An 18,758-nucleotide genomic window follows, 5' to 3' on the forward strand; every position below is an offset into this window, starting at 1 on the left:
TATATATATATATATATATATGTCATCTAAATCAAGTTTTACAGTTGAAACTTATAATAAAATAGTGAGAAAAATAACACAGCTGTTAATGAGACAGAAGCCAGAAATCTCAGTGTAATAGAATGAAACATGTTTCACCCAAAATGAATCTCTACGTTTCCCTTGATAATCATTAAGAAACACTCATGTCCAGTATAAATGCACTTACCCAACTGCCATATGAGGATATTTCATCCTAAACCAGGCTGCAAGCATGCCACCATAGGAGCCTCCTATGGCAATGACAGGTTGATTTTCAGCTCCTGGGATTGTTCTTTTCAAGTGTTTGATTAACTCTGCAAAATCAGCCAGAGCTTGTTCTGACGTCAGAAAATTCAAGTGTCTGGAATCCTAAAGAAAAATAACAAAGAACATGGGTATAAATGTGCACATAATAGCAGCTTAGGAATAGCATGGATCCAGAAGAGAGCCAGTGTCAGATAAGCTTTTCTCCAAATAGAATTTCTAGGCAATTGTACTAAAACGCCTAGTCAAAGCAATAGCTGTGTGGATTTAAACTCAGGAAAATGATTTTAAGTTTGTGGAAGAACATAATGTACTTTGCATGCAAGTGTAATTTCTATTAAATGCTATTTACCAAAGACTTTGTTTAAGGTTGTAGAAACAATAGAAACAAATTGTAGGTAAAATTTAATAGCAAATATGATAGAATATAAACTAAGCTTAATAACTGTTATAACTTTTGTTTTAAATCTTGGCACATTTAAAATGTCTACCACATAGGCAAATATAAACTAAATCTAGTGGACAATTGAGGTAAGAATCACCAGTAAAAATAAAACTCACCCTTCTTTATCGGAAAGATTATGTATGACCTAGGCGATATCAACAACTGAAACAAAGTAGCCTACCTATTTTAAACAACTATAAAATTGGAAAGAAAAAAACTATTTTCAGGTATTGGAAAACAGGCAACACAAGACATTGATCTTTGAGAAAAGGAAAACTCATAATGTTAAGTTTGATAATCGTCCTGCTCTCTACATGAAGACAATTTCCCTACTGCAGAAGGTGAAGCTTAGTGTCCTGCTGAGCTGAGAAGGCTAAGAAGGTCTTTTAAAATATGTCTGCAAATTTTTGACACTCCTTCCTTTAAAAGGTGAAGCTTAATTCCACTCCCTTTGAACTTGGATGGGATTTAATGACTTGCTTCTAATTAACAGAATGGGGCAGACGTAATGATACGTGACTACGAAAGTTAGGTCATTAAAAAAACACTGCAGCTTCCACCTTGCTCTCCTGCACTGCCAACTTTGAGGGAAATTAGTTGCCTTGTAATGAACTCAAGTAGGCCCTTAACTGCAGCCTCTTGTCAACATCCAGTACCAGTTTTATCTCTTATGTGAGTGATCTACCATATGAGTAGAAAGGCTCTCCAGCCCCAGTCAAGCCTTCAGATGACTGCAGCATCAGCTGATATCCTAACCTCATGAGACCCCCTGAAGCAGAAACACCTAGCTAAACTACTCCTAATTCTTCACCCATGGAAACTATAAACTAATAGATGTTTATTGCTGTTTTAAGCCATAAGGTTTGAGGTACATCTTTACATAGCAATAGATAACTAATACAGCTACATAACTCTATTAGGCTACCCTGTTTGACTTTCATGCTTTGGTCTCACCATTCTGATTCCTTCCATCATCTGGCATATTACTGAATCACACAGATCCCATCTTTCCTATCTCCTGTATATGCCTCCTACTCCTTTAGCTTTCCCCCCTCTTCCAAGATATATGCCTTCTTACCTCCTCTCTCCCTGTCTGTCACTATCCTTTACTTCTAGTTTTTGTGGCACTCTGTACAGTTGAGTGCATTTTTTTTCTAATCCTTGCATAATATCTGTAATATCCCTCATGCTACTGACATATTCTGTGAGCACACAAAGGGAAAGAAGTATATCAAAAGGAGCCCCTGGCTCCATTTTGCTAACACAGTATCAATCACAGAAACCTAGGAGAAGAAGTTATGTTTCTATCTATAACAAGCTAACTGCTTCCCAAGGTTTCAGGACCTGTCAAATCCCTTAATCAGATATTTATGCAAAATATCAAGCTAAAGAATGAATTTCCCATACAGCCCAACAAATATCAGCAAATTATCCCACTTTCTATTTACAACACAACACATTTACTTATTTTTACTCATGTATTTATTTATAATATGAGATAGTAAAACCTCCCTTTTAAAAATAAAAAACTCCTTTCAAAACAGGCAGCCTAGTAAAGGACTGGCCCCAAGTCCTTATAGCTGAGAGTTCCCAAAAGCATATGTATATACTGGTGGTCTTAGGAAGCACACAAACATTTTTAATGGAACATTTATTGCTTCATTTTAGTGTAATTTGGAAAGAATAACCAGTACATAGAGCCCTTGGTTAAGATAATGCTAAGTTTAAAAAGTGAGTTGATTAAAGAAAAATATTAAGTAAATAATAGTACATGTGGCAAATTAATGTAGCCAAAGTCACAAGGGTAGAAGTACATGAATGACTCCATTGAAGAAAAAGTCTCCTGGCTTATTAGATACAGAGTCTATGACAAAGGCCAAAGCTCCTGTGAGAACAGGAAACGTTCAAAGGGAATCCAAGGGGCCAGTTGGCCTTAATGCATCATACAGCTTATTTGTCCTTATTTTATTGATTTTATTCTATTAAAAACATCAGATAAATTTGTTATGCCATTTTATTTTTTCCAATGGCAGGCTCAATAATTTAAGTGTACAATTTATAAAGCGGAATTGTTTACTGATATTTTTGAAATAGTAAAAAGCTCCCTGTACTGTCTCCGCACCACAGAGTAAAATTTAACTTCCTGAGGCACACCAAGTTAAAAACTGATTAACATTAAGAATTATAATAAAATGGCTTTAAAAAAAAACCTCAATCTGTTCAAATTGTATCTAAAAAGAAACTACTAAATATAAACTATTGAGCTTTTAGGCATTTCAAATTAAAGTTATCTCACAGTGGGGCATGTAATTTAGAAACTATTCTAAAATGAAAACAAAAAACTTGTAACTTAACAGTAAAAAGTATCTTTACCTTGAATGAGTTGTCACCAAAGGGGAGAGACTCTCCATAGTATCGATGTTCAGCAAACACCAACATAGCTTTCAGTTCCTCAGCCACATCCCACATGAACCCCTAAGAAGAGTTTACAAAATCACAGGATAAAATCAGTATGTGAAAGTCACTGAACCTTTTGGCAAACCATATGAAATACATGTTAAGCCAGACCAAAAAGAGCACTCTAAAAAGTTGCACAATTTATGTTTGTTCTACAAATAAATGACATAATTGCTGTCTTACTGTTACGTATCAATCTCACACTTTATGAGTGAAACAATTAAAAATAATCCCAGGTTGCTCATCCACTAGTCATCCATGTCTTTTTATCCTGACACTCTAGCCCTAGAATCAATATTATGTATAAAATGGTCTTCATGTACAAAGAGCCAGTACAAATCCTACTGAAATTATTTTTAAATAAGGAGACGGGACTCTTCCCTAATTCATTCTATGAAGCTAGCATCATTACGATACAAAACCTGGCAGGGACACAATGAAACAAGAAAACTTCAGGCCAATATCCCTGATGAAAATAGTTGTAAAACCCTCAACCAAAACTAGCAAACAAAAATCCAGCAGCATCAAGAAGTTAATTTACCAGAATCATATAGGCTTTATTCCTGGATGCAAGGTTGGTTCAACATACACAAATCAATAAATGGAATTCGCCACATAAACAGAATTAAAAAATAAAAACCACGTGATCATCTCAATAGATGCAGAAAAGGCCTTCGATAAAATTCAACATCCCTTCATGGTAAAAATTCTCAATAAACTAGGTACTGCAGGAATATACTGCAACATAATAAGAGCCATTTACGACAAACCCATAGTGAATGGGCGAAAGCTAGAAGCATTCCCCTTGAGAACTAAGACAAGGCAAGGATGCTCTGTCTCAGCACTCTTATTCAACATAGGACTGGAAGTTCTAGCTAGTGCAATCAGGCAAGAGAAAGAAATAAAAGGCATCCAAAGAGGAAAAGAGGACATCAAACTATCTTTTTTTCACAGATGAGATGATGCTACACCTAGAAAACCCCACAGACTCTGCCAAAAGGCTTCTAGAAGTGACAAAACAACTTCATGTTTATACATCAAATTCCATGTATAAAAATCAGTAGCACGTCTATACACCAATAACAATCAAGCTAACAGCCAAATCAAAAACACAATCCCATTTACAATAGCCACAAAAAGAATGACATATCCAGGAATACAGCTAACCAAGGAAGTGAAGCATCTCTACAATGAGAATTACAAACCACTGCTGAAAGGCATCAGAGACAACACAAACAAATGGAAAGACATTCCATGTTCATACATAGGAAGAATCAATATTGTTAAAATGGCCATACTCCCCAAAGCAATTTACAGATTCAATACTATTGCTATCAAACTACCAACATCATTTTTCACAGAGTTAGGAAAAATAAACAAATAAACTCTTGAAATCCATATAGAACAACAACAACAACAACAGCAAAAACTTGAATCGCCAAAGCAATCCTAAGCAAGAAAAACAAAGCCAGAGGCATCACACTACCTGACTTCAAACTATACTGCAAGGCCACAATAACCAAAACATCAGGTACTAGTACAAAAATAGGCATGCAGACCAATGTAACAGGATAGAGAATCCAGAAATAAAGCCACACACCTGCAACCACCTGATCTAAAATAAAGTCAACAATAACAAGCAATGGGAAAAGGACTCCCTATTCTATAAAATGGTGCTTGGATAACTGGCAAGCCATATGCAGAAGATTGAAACTGGACCCCTTCCTTTCACCATATACAAAAACCAACTCAAGATGGATAAAAGACTTAAATGTAAAACTGGAAACTATAAAAAGCCCAAAAGCCCTGGAAGAAAACCTAGGAAATACCATTCTGGACATCAGCCTTGGCAAAGAATTTATGACTAAGTCCCAGAAAGTAACTGCAACAAAAACAAAAACTGACAAGTGGGACCTAATTAAACTAAGGAGCTCCTGCACGGCAAAAGACACTATCAACAGGGTAAACAGAAAACCTACAGAATAAGAGCAAATATTTGTAAACTATGCATCTGACAAAGGCCTAATGTCTAGAATCTATAAGGAACTTAAATTTACAATAAAAGGGCCGGGCGTGGTGTTTTATGCCTGTAATCCCAGCACTTTGGGAGGCTGAGGCAGGCGGATCACGAGGTCAGGAGATCGAGACCATTCTGGCTAACACAGTGAAACCCCGTCTCTACTAAAAATGCAAAAAAATTAGCCAGGCGTGGTGGCGGGCACGTGTAGTCCCAGCTACTCAGGAGGCTGAGGCAGGAGAATGGCGTGAACCCGGGAGGCGGAGCTTGCAGCAAGCCAAGATCACACCACTGCACTCCAGCCTGGGTGACAGAGCGAGACTCTGTCTCAAAAATAATAATAATAAAATAAATAAATTTACAAGAAAAAACAAACAACCCCATTAAAAGTGAGAAAAGACATGAACATACACTTTTCAAAAGAAGACATACACAAGGCCAACAAACATGAACAAATGCTCAACATCATTAATCATCAGAGAAATGCAAATTAAAACCACAATGAGATACCATCTCATACCAGTTAGAATGCCTATTATCTAAAAAGAGTCAAAAAATAACAACATATTGGTGAGGTTGTGGAGAAAAGGGAATGCTTATAAACTGTTAGTAGGATATAAATTAGTTCAGCCACTATGGAAAGCAGTTTGGAGATTTCCCAAATAACTTGAAATAGAACTATCACTCAGACCACCAATCCTCACTACTGGGTATATACCTGAAGAAAAATAGGCCAGGTGTGGTGGTTCATGCATGTAATCTTAGCACTTTGGGAGGCCAAGGCAGGTGGATCACTTGAGTCCAGGAGTTCGAGACCAGCCTGGGCAACATAGTGAAACCCTTTTCTCTACAAAAAATAAAATTAAAAAATAAATAAAATTTAAAATAAAATAAAATAAACCATTCTACCAAAAAGACACATGCACTTGCATGTTCATCTTAGCACTGTTTGCAATATCAAAGACACAGAATCAACCTAGATACCCTTCAACAGTGGACTGGATAAAGACAATGTGGTCTATACACACCATAGAATACTACATAGCCATTAAAAAGAACAAAATCATATCCTTTGCAGTAACATGGATGTAGCTGGAAGTCATTATCCTAAGTGACCTAATAGAGCAACAGAAAACCAAACACTGCATGTTCTCACTTATAAGCAGGAGCTAAACACTGAATACACATGGCCACAAAGAAGGGAACAATAGACACTGCATGACTACTAGAGGGGCTGGGGGCTAACAGTGCAGTGGGTGTGGGTGTGGAGCATGAGTTCAACAACTACGTATCAGGTACTATGCTTACTACCTAGGTGATGGGATCATTCATACACCAAATCTCAGTACACACAATTTACCCAAGTTAACAAACCTGCACATGTACCCCCTAAACCTAAAATAAAAGTCAAGAAAAAAAAAAACCATAATGGAGAGAAAACAAATTAAATAAAAATAAAAGGCAACTTCAACTTTTTTTAAAAAATGGTCTTCAAATTGCACTGTTTGCCAAATCTTCTAGGAAAGAGCTAAAGATATCTAAAGCAGCTGTCTACTCAGAGGCATTGACAACATAAAAGAGAAAACAAAACAAACAAGCATACTAAACTCCCTAGGGTTTTCAATTAATCTTATTTATTAGAAAATAAATAGTAGCTCACAATGGCTAAAATAACTCAGTGTTTATAATGTGTCAGGCACTGTTCTAAGCATTTCATATGTATTAATTCACTTACATATTACAGCAATCTATGAAATAGGCACTTTGATTAATCCCATTTTATAGACAAGAACATTGAGGCACAAGAGTTTAAATAACCTTCAACATTCACACAGCTAGTAAGCAGCAGAGCCATGATTCAAACATAGGTGTCTGGCTCCAGAGCACCATCATCAAGAACTGTTAGATCTCCTTGCTAGAATCATCTATATCTGGTCATTAGCCAATCACTTCATTTTTTCACTTACTCAGTTGTGGCCTCAGAATCTTTTCTCAACAAAGCATTCTAGGTAATTAGCATCAAAGGATTAGATTTAGATTTAGCACAGATTAAAACTATTTGTCATTCCTAGTGCACACTGTTGCTATTTAGTGAGTTCCTGCTCCCTAACAAAGACTAAGAACCTCAAGTGTTTTTGTTTGTTTTGATCAATAAATGAACAATTAGAAGAGTTATACACATGTAAGGATAGAGAATTTAACCAGATATTTGTGATGGTTTCAATAACCCCCACTTTCTCTCTTAAGAATCTACTCATTCCCTGCCATGTAACTACAAATCCTGCAACCACCCAGCTCAAGCATGCCCACCTCTGCTGGCCCCACCTTGGCAGTGCTGATCACTCCCCCTTCTCAACACCACTGTGCTAGGTATATGTCCCTGGTACTGTGCCGCAAATTTTGCTTACATGTATGTCACACACACACCAGACCATGAGTATCTTAAGAGTAAAGATCATCCATTAAAATGTTCAGACCTCTGTGCAATTGACTTCAGGCTTTGAGAGGAGGCAATTTCATTGAACTAGTTCACAAAGTAATAAGTGATCCATTTCAGGAGTATTCTTATTTTTCAAAAGAGGTTCATGTAATATATCGACATCTTTTAACATTATGTGCTTGCAAGTCCCTTAATCTTCTCTAAGTCTTTACACAACTCCATGAACTATTATTACTGTATCCATTTAACAGATGAGACAACTGAGGCACAGAACAAGAAACTTACCCAAAGTCACACAGCAAAGTGGCAAAATCAGCATTCAAACCTTGTCAATCTGGCTGAAGCCTTCACTTTTGACCACTGTGTGATTGCTGCCTCTCAACAAATTAATGTCCAGAAGTGAATGTGCACTGGAACATTTTGGTGTGTAAAGGAAGGTCTCTGGGCCTGGAGATGGGCCAGGATCTGCTCCTCTATGACCTGCCTCTAATCAGTTCTTTGGAACTGTTCCTACACTGAATATCTCTTCCTTTCCACCACTTCTGAGAACAGAGATACCCCAGTAAACCTTAAGTTCTGCCACAGTGTCTGTCAGAGTAGTGCCTAGTGAAGGCAGGAACAGCTACCTGCCTATAATAAAAGAGAATGGAAACTGTAAAAATCACTGGAGAGGAGAAGTTACCCTATGGCCTTCACATAAAACGAAAGTCACACTAAAAGGAGAAAAGAGACAAGGCAGCCTCTGTTATTTCACAGAATAACAGAATGGAATCTGATGGAAAGGAGGTCCTGATTTCACTTGCCACTGATCTAAAAGAAATAGGCATCCTAGGATCTCATTTCTCTGGGAATTATTTTATTTCAACTAACTTATTTAGATTCTTAACATTCCTAAGGAAATAATCAGAAATGAGAAATGCAATAACAATGTAATTGGGTTCATATCTTTACTTTAAATTCATATATCAGTTCAACAAACATTTACTGAGACCTCCTGACTACCAAGCATCATGCCAGACATTGGCACTGGGGATAAGACATAATTCATTCCCCACTTTAAGGTAGTTCACAACTAATTTTTTGGTAGAAAGTTGACATTTTCTCGTCACAGCACTGACACGTTGAAAAGGGGCATTTCTTCCTTTCACGTATCTTTCGAAATTAAGTTTTGTTCATGGATTTCAGCATTATAAAAGGCGATAGAAAATATAGTCAGGGAAGCAAGCTAACAGGCTATATACTATTTTTAACCCTCACAAATAAAAGAAAATGGTAGAACAGGAAAGCTAAACTAAAATGTAGCTACACCTTTACCTTTTCCCATCCTTATTTGTATATTTTTTTCTCATTTGCATTGGTTTTGTTTAGGTTTTATTCACTCATTCATTTCACAGATGTTTATCACCTTCTATATGTCCTGGACACTGACACTATAACACTAAACATAGAAAAATTCCTGCCCTTGTTTTTACCTTCTAGAGACCATAATCAAAATAAACTGTACACAGTAACATTCTTATCCCTGTTTCCTTTATATCCTTGTTCACTCTAGAAATAAGCTGGGATTTTAAAACAAAACAAAGCCAAACAAAACAAAAAACTTGCAAAATTCAGTTCTCTGGGATGTTCAGGCAGTCCATGAAAATAAAATAAAATAAAATAAAATAATTCAATTATCCAAAAATTGTACATTATCCTTTTCATTTGTAATTCTTGAAGGCTGAATATGTAGACTTATTGGATATCTGTATTTAATTCTTTTGTGAACTTTCTATTCATGTACTTTTGCTATTTTTCTATTATTAGTGAGTTAATTTTTTTGTTTTTTTAATAGAACTTTACAATTAAGAACAGTAATGCTTGGTCATATACACTGCAAAACATTTCTTCCAAGTTATCATAATAAAAGTCTAATTGAGCACTGGAATGTCATGAATCTGCACATACCGTGTTATTACAAAACCAGATGATGTCCCCTTCATTACCAGTGTAGAAAAGTATCGATCCACCATTTTTCTTCCAGTATTTATCAGCTACTAGGTACCGCTGATTAAAAGTTTTCACAGTATTAAATCCAAAATGATCAACCTGTGATAAAAACAAAACAAACAAAACATATTTCAAAGGAAAGTAATAAAATGAGATCAACACAAAGGTAATTAATTCTTCCATTAAAATCAATCTATACTACAAAATAATCACAAGAAATTTTAAACTTCATTGTTTTATTATTAATAGTAATATTGATAATATTATTTTGAAATCATTTTCTTTGTATTATAAAATAAAGCAGTGTCTGCTATTGGTAGTCCAGATTTTCAATGTAAAAGAAAAAATACAATTATAAAGTCAAGTAGCTACTTAAAAACATAATGTTAAAATTGAATCGTTAATACAATGTGAACCCTTTTTTAATTTTTAATGCATTTTTAATTGACAAAATTTTACATATGGTGTATATAACACGGTGTTCTGAAATACGTATACACTGTAGAATGGCCAAATTGAGCTAATTCACATAAGTATTACCTCACATATTTATCATTTTTTGTGGTAAGAACACTTAAAATCTACTCCCTTAGCAATTTTTAAGTATATAATACATCCTATTATTTTTCAAAATACAGTTTTCCCCTACTATCTGAATTTTCATTATATACAGTTTTAATATTAAAAATTCACGAACTAAGTAGACTACTGAAAAGGTCCATAAACCTTGTCATCCCAGCACACCACAGATATTCTAAGTTATAAGATTTTCATGTCTATACCATTCCCACCAAAAGAAACTAGGGCTTATTAGTGAAGTGGCTGAGTGACATTTGGCACAAGGAAGCTGCAAGATAAGCCTATGCATTTTGCTGTGCAAGGGAGCAAGAAAGTGCTCAGAATTAATGGAGAGTTATATTTAAAGAACATAGGAACCAACTACAAGGGACTATCACTGGCAATCGTTTTAATAAATTGAATGTAAAACAAAAACAAATTAAACATAAAAAGAATAATCACTGTAGTTAACTGAAACATTCAATTCATGAAACTCCATTCGTCCACAAAAATATTTTTTAAAAGGAAAGAAAGGAAAAAGTTCATTTGCCACCATTGAAGTTGTCTATGAAATCAACTCCTTACTTTGAAATTGGGAATTAAAAAGTAAAAAATTCAACATTTAACCTGCCTGTCCAACAGAACTGTATTTGATGGCAGCGAATAGTCCCAGTTAATAAAGAAGAGCTGTGTTTAGTCAAATGACAGCTAATGTAGAAGGAATGACAGAGTTAGAATAATGACAGTTCTGTAAATTTACCGATTCAGGCAATAATTATCAATTGGTGTTAAAAGCATTAGGAAAACAGATAATATGAAAATGAACATTCATATAGCATCAAAATAATACCATAGAGAATACTCTCTTGTCACAAGGGGAAAATATAACTACAATGGAAGGATCAGGCTGTCATCACTTTAATCTAGTAATCAATTTTGTTAGCATCATCAATGGTAGAGCAGGCAAGGATTATGTATCTCCTCATGTGGCACAACATGAAGCCCATATCACCTATGATGTGTTCCTGGCAAAAATGTTCCATTTTATCTTAATCCAGTCTTTAGATCTAATTTCCAGGTTCCAGGAAATATAAAGGTAAAAGAGCAAGTTGAATATACTTTAAACGGACAACAGATACTGAAGGCAGGACATTTTACAAGACAATTGACAAGGCAATATCATGAGAAAGCACTATTTTAGATTAAATGAATTTTAAGGAACATAATAACCAGACATAATACGTGACCCTGGACTGGATCCTAGTTTGAACAAACAATATATAAATAAAGATGTAGGGACAAATGTGTACTTTTAATATGGACTAGTTATTAAATGATACAGGTTGAGCATCCCTAATCCAAAACTCCAAAATCCAAATGCTCCAAATCTGAAACTTTTGAGCACCAACATGATACTCAAGGGAAGGGCTCATTAGAGCATTTCAAATTTTGGATTTTCAGATTAGGTATATTCAATCAGTAACTACAATATGACTATTACATAATCAAAAAAAATCCAAAATCTGAAATGCTTCTGGTCCTAAGCATTTCAGAGAACAAATACTCAATTTGTACTAAAGACTTGTTGATTTTGTCAAAATGATCATATTGTTTTGACTACATAAGAAAATGATTTCTTAAACTGAACTTTAAATATATTTTTGAGATTTTTTTTACTCTGTGATTTTTTAACTTAATATTGAAAATGTAATTATCAAATGCTATAACATGGTAAGATTCCTGTACAACTATCTGAATTTACAGAGTTACCCTGCAGTACAGTCTCACTGAGTCTTTAGCATCATGGGGGCTGAATTCCTCAGTGCTTTGGAAGGACAGAAATGAGAAAGCAGCACCCAGTCTGGATTAGACATATGCTGTTCCAGTGCTGCTCCAGTCTCCCAGGAACAGTGCTTAGTTCTGACCTAAACCAGACTGTAAACCCTGTAAGACTTGCCTAGGTCATTCTAAAACAGATGAGACTTCCTGCACCCAGCTCTATCTACATACACAGTTCCCATTCACACCACAGGTTCCAAAACGCAAGTGTCTCAAAACTTTACCTAACTGCATACTTCCTGGTATCTATGATCATCACCATATGTAGTCCTAAAATATAATATTCTGATCTAAAGACTGTCTACTTTTCAGGAAAATAAGCAGTTTTTATGGACTAGGTATGTAATAATGATGTCCATGTGCTGTAAACCCTTCCATTATACATGTTAATTTACTCAATCATTCACTCAACAAGAATCTATTGAACTCCTATTCTGGGCCAAGTACTAAGCTAAGCAGTGGGATAAAGAGTTGGCTGAGCTACAGTCCCTGAATTTAACTTAAACTAACTCAACTATATCCACTCAGCCTAAAAATGAAAGGGCAAGAAAGGCAGACAGACAGTGAAAGGAAGACGGACAAGTGATTCCACCTGCTTCCATTCAATTAGTACAGTAGTTCTCCATGTGACGTCCCCGGACCAGCAGTATCATCTTCACCTGGGAACTTGTTGGAACTGCAATCCCAGAAACCGTGGGGGTAAAACCCAGTAAACTGTGCTTTAACAGGCCCTACAGGTGATTCTGTAAAGTTCTGAAAACCACTGAGTTAGAATAAGCACCAAAATAAGACATTAATTTGTTATTCATTCTCTTGTTCTAGGTTTCAGAATAGCTAAAATACTGTAAGTATCTCACCATGATGAATAAGACTCTGGTGTCTAAAGATTTGAATTACCACTGAACATACCCCCAAATATAAGCTAACTGTATCATTTGAAACTCAACATGAGAAACCACCACAGGAACGCCTTTTGAAGCTCAGCAGGTTTCAACAGGGGAGGAAAAACTGTGTTGGACTTAAAGAAAGGAAGCTCATGGCTCTCTAACAAGATGCCTTCCCATGAGATTCTTGAAGATAATTTTGTCCTAATGATTTTCACCTCACCCACTAACTACAGAACTGAGTCTTCATGTAAACTGAGATATTGCTGTAACCTTTAAAAGCATCCCACAAAGAAAAACATTAATAATCCAGTTTAAAATTTTCAAATTTGAAAACATGGGTATGTGTTTGTATATGTCATGCTAAATATTACTGACAAAAAGTTCTTGCCAGAGAAACACTTCCATCTAGAATCACAAGGGCCACAAGAACTTTAGAACCAGAGAAAGCCAAATTCCCTTGTGTGGCCGTGCCCAAGGTACTCCTGCTCCTAGCAATAGCCTTGATTGTTAAGACTGGGGAAAAGAGAGAGAAACCCTGGCAAGAAAGCAGACTTGGGAGTTAACAGACCTGAACTTGAATCTCTTCTAACTGTGAAGACTCGGGCAAATCACTTAACCTCTCTGAACCTTAGTATCTTCCTGTATAAAATAAGGATAACCACATATAATTCAAAGGATTGCTGTGAGGATAGGGAAAATGTACCTAAAGTACTAGGCATAGTTCCTGATATATACATGCTTAAAAGATGTTAGTTCTCTCTATCCCATCTGCACACCAATCCTAAGCACAGAGTACTTAGGTGGGAGACAGATTAAGTTCTTCACAGAATTACAGGACCTTAGAATGTCAAAATCTCCTATTTTTTGAGTGTTTCACCTAGGTACTAAACAACTGGAAATATGTAGTGAAATGTCCTTTGCATAACATGAATTTACAGAATTTCCTTGGCTCCTTCCTATCATCAAGGATATCAACTTCTGGCTAGATAACTAGATAGTTTTCAATACACAATGGCCAGGCACATTAGGGGCAGTATGCCCTCTGCTGTTGAGAAGTGGGACCCACATGCCACTTCCTGTTCTGGGCTCCTGAATAAAGATGTTATGAAGCACAACACAAAAAGGTGACAAGGGCCTTAGAAACCATTCCATCTGTGTTTCTCAACTGAAGAAATTAGGCTCGAAGAGGTCACATGACTTGGCCATGGTCACAAGGCAGAGGCAGAGCTAGAACTTTATTTTTGCAATTTGGTTTATTGAACCAATTAAAATAAATAATAGCACTGTAAAGACAACACAGTATGACCTCGGAAAGGAAACAAACCTCTCTAGTCAGGCACAGCAGTTCTTTCTAGCATATGGCTCAAGAAATTTCATTTTTTTCTTTTTTTAAATTTTTTTATGGTCCAAGAAATTTCAAAACATGCTTCCCCACTTTACCATGTGGAGGAGAAATAGATCTGTGAGAATGGGTAGGCAAGAAGAAAAGAGACCATTCTTCAAATGATGTTTATTGTACAAAAGTAATTATTTGGACTTTAAAACCGCTCAAGAATAAAGTTTGCATACAGAAAAATCAGTAGCAACATTACATCTGTTAGTTTTGCTGGCAACTCGGGGACAGCGTGGGTGGAAGAGGTGGGGATGGGAGAGAATAACATAGCGCAGCTACCACGTGTCTGCCACAGCGCTGTTGCTTTACACAGATCCCTTCGCCATCTCGTCAGTTACCCTCTGGGGCACTTTCATCACCCAGTTTTAAAATAAGAAGGCTAATGCTCAGAGAGGTCAGATAGCTTGCCCAAGGGAATGTAACTAATAATTAGGAATCAAATGTAATTCTTTTCATATGCTTTTAACCCTACCCAATCCCACCTCCAAGAAAACCCAGATCTTTATACTCATTGCATTATAACATGTTCATGCAGGTAAAACTGACTATAAACTTCAATGCTCAGTAGGGGACACTCGGAGTGAGTATCTTTCTCCTAAATTTGCAAAATGAAGGACAAATCTCCCAGCCATTTACCAACAGTTACATTGCAGAATATGTGGAATGTTGGTCTTTTCACTGACCTGACAATAATTGTTACTACACTACTATTGCTAACTCCATTAGGCACTGATAAAACCAAAATCACATTGGCTCCTTCTCGGCAGCCTTTGGTTTTAGAAAATTCAGTTTGCAGTTGGATTTATTCAGGCACCCAAATATCTAATAACAGTTAACTAAAATTTTACTAAACATACAAAAAGTATACCCAGAGATATACATGACCAAAAAAATTAACTAATGCCTCCAATAAATTAAAGCAACTTAAAGGAGTTTTTCATGTGCTCTGGTTTTCAACTCTAATGCAGAAATGCTAAAGTAAAATAAGACCTTCTTACTCCCATTTGATGTGTGTGTCCTATATTAATTTGGGGATTGTGGGGTTACATTCCATTAGAGTTCTTAAATGGAGACTGACAACTTTCTGGGCAAGCTTGATATCCCCTGAAAGGATAGACACCTTTATGTTAGAAGAACACAGGTTCCCAAAGAAGGACTAAAACGTGGCAGGAAGGTGGAGTTTAGACAAGCCCTAGATCTATAGTTGGAGAAGGATGGATGTCTAGGAGTGGGTTCCTACTAGGTTGTCCCTCACACATGGGCACCCTAGAGCTAGGACAAGATCAGAGAGCAAGTCACACCCTATGATTCAGATCCCTGGCTCTTGGATGACTCCTGGTTCATTTCTTCTTTATTATGTCAAGGCCTTTCAAAAACCCTGCTTAAATGTTCTAGCTTTACTCATCCATACAATGAGGATACCAGAAAGTACTGGAGATTAAATTTGACTTAAAGAATTAAAGGGGAAACAGTATCCCCCAGAAAGTGTGGTGGTGGCAAAGGAAATGTTAACAAGTCCCTCCAAGAGGAAAGTGAGTCCAAGAAGGAACTGTCCTCCCTTCCCACAAAGATACTCTCGTCATTGCCAACCTTAGCGGGTCGAGCTTCCATCTTAACAAAAGGGGGGAAGTCCTCTCAGAGATATCCTTCAAAGGCAATCATTTTTGTATGTAATAAGACACTGCTCCTCTTTACATGCCCTACTATAAGTGTTAACCAGGAGAGAGAACTGCATTCCCTGACTCCTTTGCTTTTTTTCCTAATATGCCTCTAATCTTAAAAATGAGACTCTTAGAAATAAATTTTTGTAAAGAGAAAATGGTAAATGAGAAAGGGAAGAAAATAAATGATAATGGGAGAATCCATCATGGAGAAAATTTGGTGCCCCAGCCTCCTATACTCAGATAGTTTGAAAGGCAAGAACACAATAGCTACCGCAGTGGCCTTGTACATGGCAGATACTTTATAGATGTGATGTATGACATGGCATGGCATGGTATGGTATGGTATGGTATTTTATTTTCGGAGCCGGAGTCTTGCTCTGTCGCCCAGGCTGGAGTGCAGTGGCATGATCTCAGCTCACTGCAACCTCCGCCTCCCGGGTTCAAGTAATTCTCCTGCCTCAGCCTCACAAGTGGCTGGGATTACAGGTGTCCACCACTACACCCGGCTAGTTTTTGTATGTTTAGCAGAGACAGGGTTTCACTATGTTGGCCAGGCTGGTCTCGAACTCCTGACCTTAAGTGATCCGCCTGCCTCGGCCTCCCAAAGTGCTGGGATTACAGGCATGAACCACTGTGCCCAGCCATAGATAATTGTTCAATTGATGCAGTTCAAACCTTCTAAGTAAGTGGTTCTTGTGTTTCTGATTATGAGGTTCCCTTGTTAATGTTAAAATTATCACAGATGTGTTATATATTAGTAGCCAGTGCTTGAGAAAATGAGAAGCTATTATAAATTCAATAATGGTATAAATAAATATCACAATAGCATCTATCTACGTGAAAAAAAAAAATGTGCTTAGTAACCAAATGGGGAGGGAAAACACTCTCTCGAAAAATTCTGCAGTGCTTAATAACCTTTCTTTCCTCAAACCAAGAACTCTGTGCCCCAGAGGGGGAATCGCTAAGTCATCAAAATGCTGTGAAACCAAAACACTCTTTGCTTTACTGCTAAAACAGAGGTGAAAATATCCTGCCCTTGAGAATACCTAAAATGCTCCAGTAAATCGAGAAGTAACATGTCTTATCAAATAACAGTTAAGTGTTTCATTAGAGGGAGATTCTATCTGTTGGCCAAACAGCTCTGTGAAAGCACCACATAATCAATGCCTTCCCATGGCTCAGGAAGCTTTGTACTAAGAGAATTAGCTGGCCACAGCTCAAGCTCCCAAATTAGAGAAAAAGTGCTGCTGTAATCAAGTACTGCATATAAATTTTAGGAAATGTTACACCACTAGAGGGCGCCCTTATATAAGTAGTAAAGTCGGAAAGCCCATTAGGTTTTTTGTTTGTTTGTTCTTTAAGAGACGGGGTCTCCCTCTGTGGCCCAGGCAAAGTGGGGTGGTCCGATCACAGCTCACTGCAGCCTCGAACTCCTGGGCTCAGGCGATCCTCCTTCCTAGGCTCAAGAGTAGCCGGAACTAAAGGCGCACACCACCACACCCGGTTCGTTAAGTTTTAAATTAAGTTTCATAAAATCTTAGGACAGAAAGGGAACTTAGATCTCAAGTCCAAACTCTTGGATAAAAAACAGACGAGGGGATGCCAGTTATTTTAAATCTTTCTTTTCTAAGTAAATATATGTTCACATAATTGAAACATAGCAATCATCTCCCTTCTTTTTAAAGTCAGGATTCAAAATCTGTGCTGTCAGAAACCAGGATATTGGTTACCATTGCAGGGGAAAAGTGACTGTAAAAGAGAATAAGGGGATTCTGGAGTTCGGATAATGCATTGTTCTGTATGTATAATAAGATAATTCAAAAGCACATTGATAAACATTTAAAATCTCATTGAAGATATATATTATTTTACAAGGTACATGTTTATATTTCTATTTCACTATATAGTCATATGTAAATTATATTGCACTAAATCACATTAATATTAAATTTTCTTTCATTTAAAATACTTATTGAGTACTCACTAAAAGGCAGGTATTAAGAAAAAAACTAAGATACAATTCCATTTCTCAAGTTCTGGGGAATCTAAGAGAAATGATTCATGTGCTAGTAAACAACCAAGCAAGCAGTGGTGTAGTTAAGTTCTGTATACAAAGCACTGTGGGAGCTCAGAAGCCAAAGCCACCACCCTGCCCGTGGAAATTACAGAGGGCTGCACCAAGGAGGTAATATCTGAGCTGAACTTTGACACAGAGAAGAATTTTTTTTTTCAGGTACAAAAGAGCATTTCAAGCAAAGGAAGAAAAACATGTGCAAGGCTATGATGAGCTATACAGAATGAGCATAAATTCAGGAGCTGTTGTTTTACGGCAAGAGGTTTATGAGGGGAAGACATGGGAGATGAGATTAGACTCACTGGGTGCCACGGTGGCTCACACCTGTAATCCCAGTGCTTTGGGAGGCTGAGGTGGGAGGATCAAATTGAGGCCAGGAGTTTGAGACCAGCCTGGCCAACATGCAAAACCTCTTCTCTACAAAAACACAAAAAAATTAGCCGGGTGTGGTGATGCATGCCTATAATCCCAGCTACTTGGGAGTCTAAGGCCTGAGAATCACTTGAACCTGGGAGGCAGAGGTTGCAGTAAGCCAAGATCACACCACTGCATTCCCACTCGGGTGACAGAGCAAGACTCTGTCTCAAAAAAAAGGAAAAAGAAAAACCTAGGCCAGGCTCACTGGCTCACACCTGTAATTCCAATACTTCAGGAGGCCAAGGCAGTAGGATCACTTGAGCCCAGGAGTTCAAGACCAGCCTGGGCAACAT

General features: G+C 37.0%; 1 protein-coding gene across 4 annotated transcripts in view; it reads right to left on the bottom strand.

Moving 5' to 3' along the window:
* The window catches only part of PRCP (prolylcarboxypeptidase), an 81,572-nt gene that overhangs the window by 29,093 nt on the left and 33,721 nt on the right, over positions 1–18,758 (bottom strand). For all 4 annotated transcript variants that reach the window (XM_017875204.1, XM_017875203.1, XM_017875202.1 and 1 more), the window contains exons 2-4: positions 9,592–9,732; positions 3,104–3,205; positions 209–390 (exon numbers count right to left, since the gene is read on the bottom strand). In XM_017875204.1, the coding sequence (XP_017730693.1) occupies positions 209–390; positions 3,104–3,199 (278 nt within the window). In that variant the 5' untranslated portion in view covers positions 3,200–3,205; positions 9,592–9,732. The remainder of the gene's footprint in view (positions 1–208; positions 391–3,103; positions 3,206–9,591; positions 9,733–18,758) is intronic.

Source organism: Rhinopithecus bieti, unplaced genomic scaffold (genome assembly GCF_001698545.2).
Source record: "Rhinopithecus bieti isolate Rb0 unplaced genomic scaffold, ASM169854v2 scaffold_9667, whole genome shotgun sequence".
NCBI classification, from domain to species: domain Eukaryota; kingdom Metazoa; phylum Chordata; class Mammalia; order Primates; family Cercopithecidae; genus Rhinopithecus; species Rhinopithecus bieti.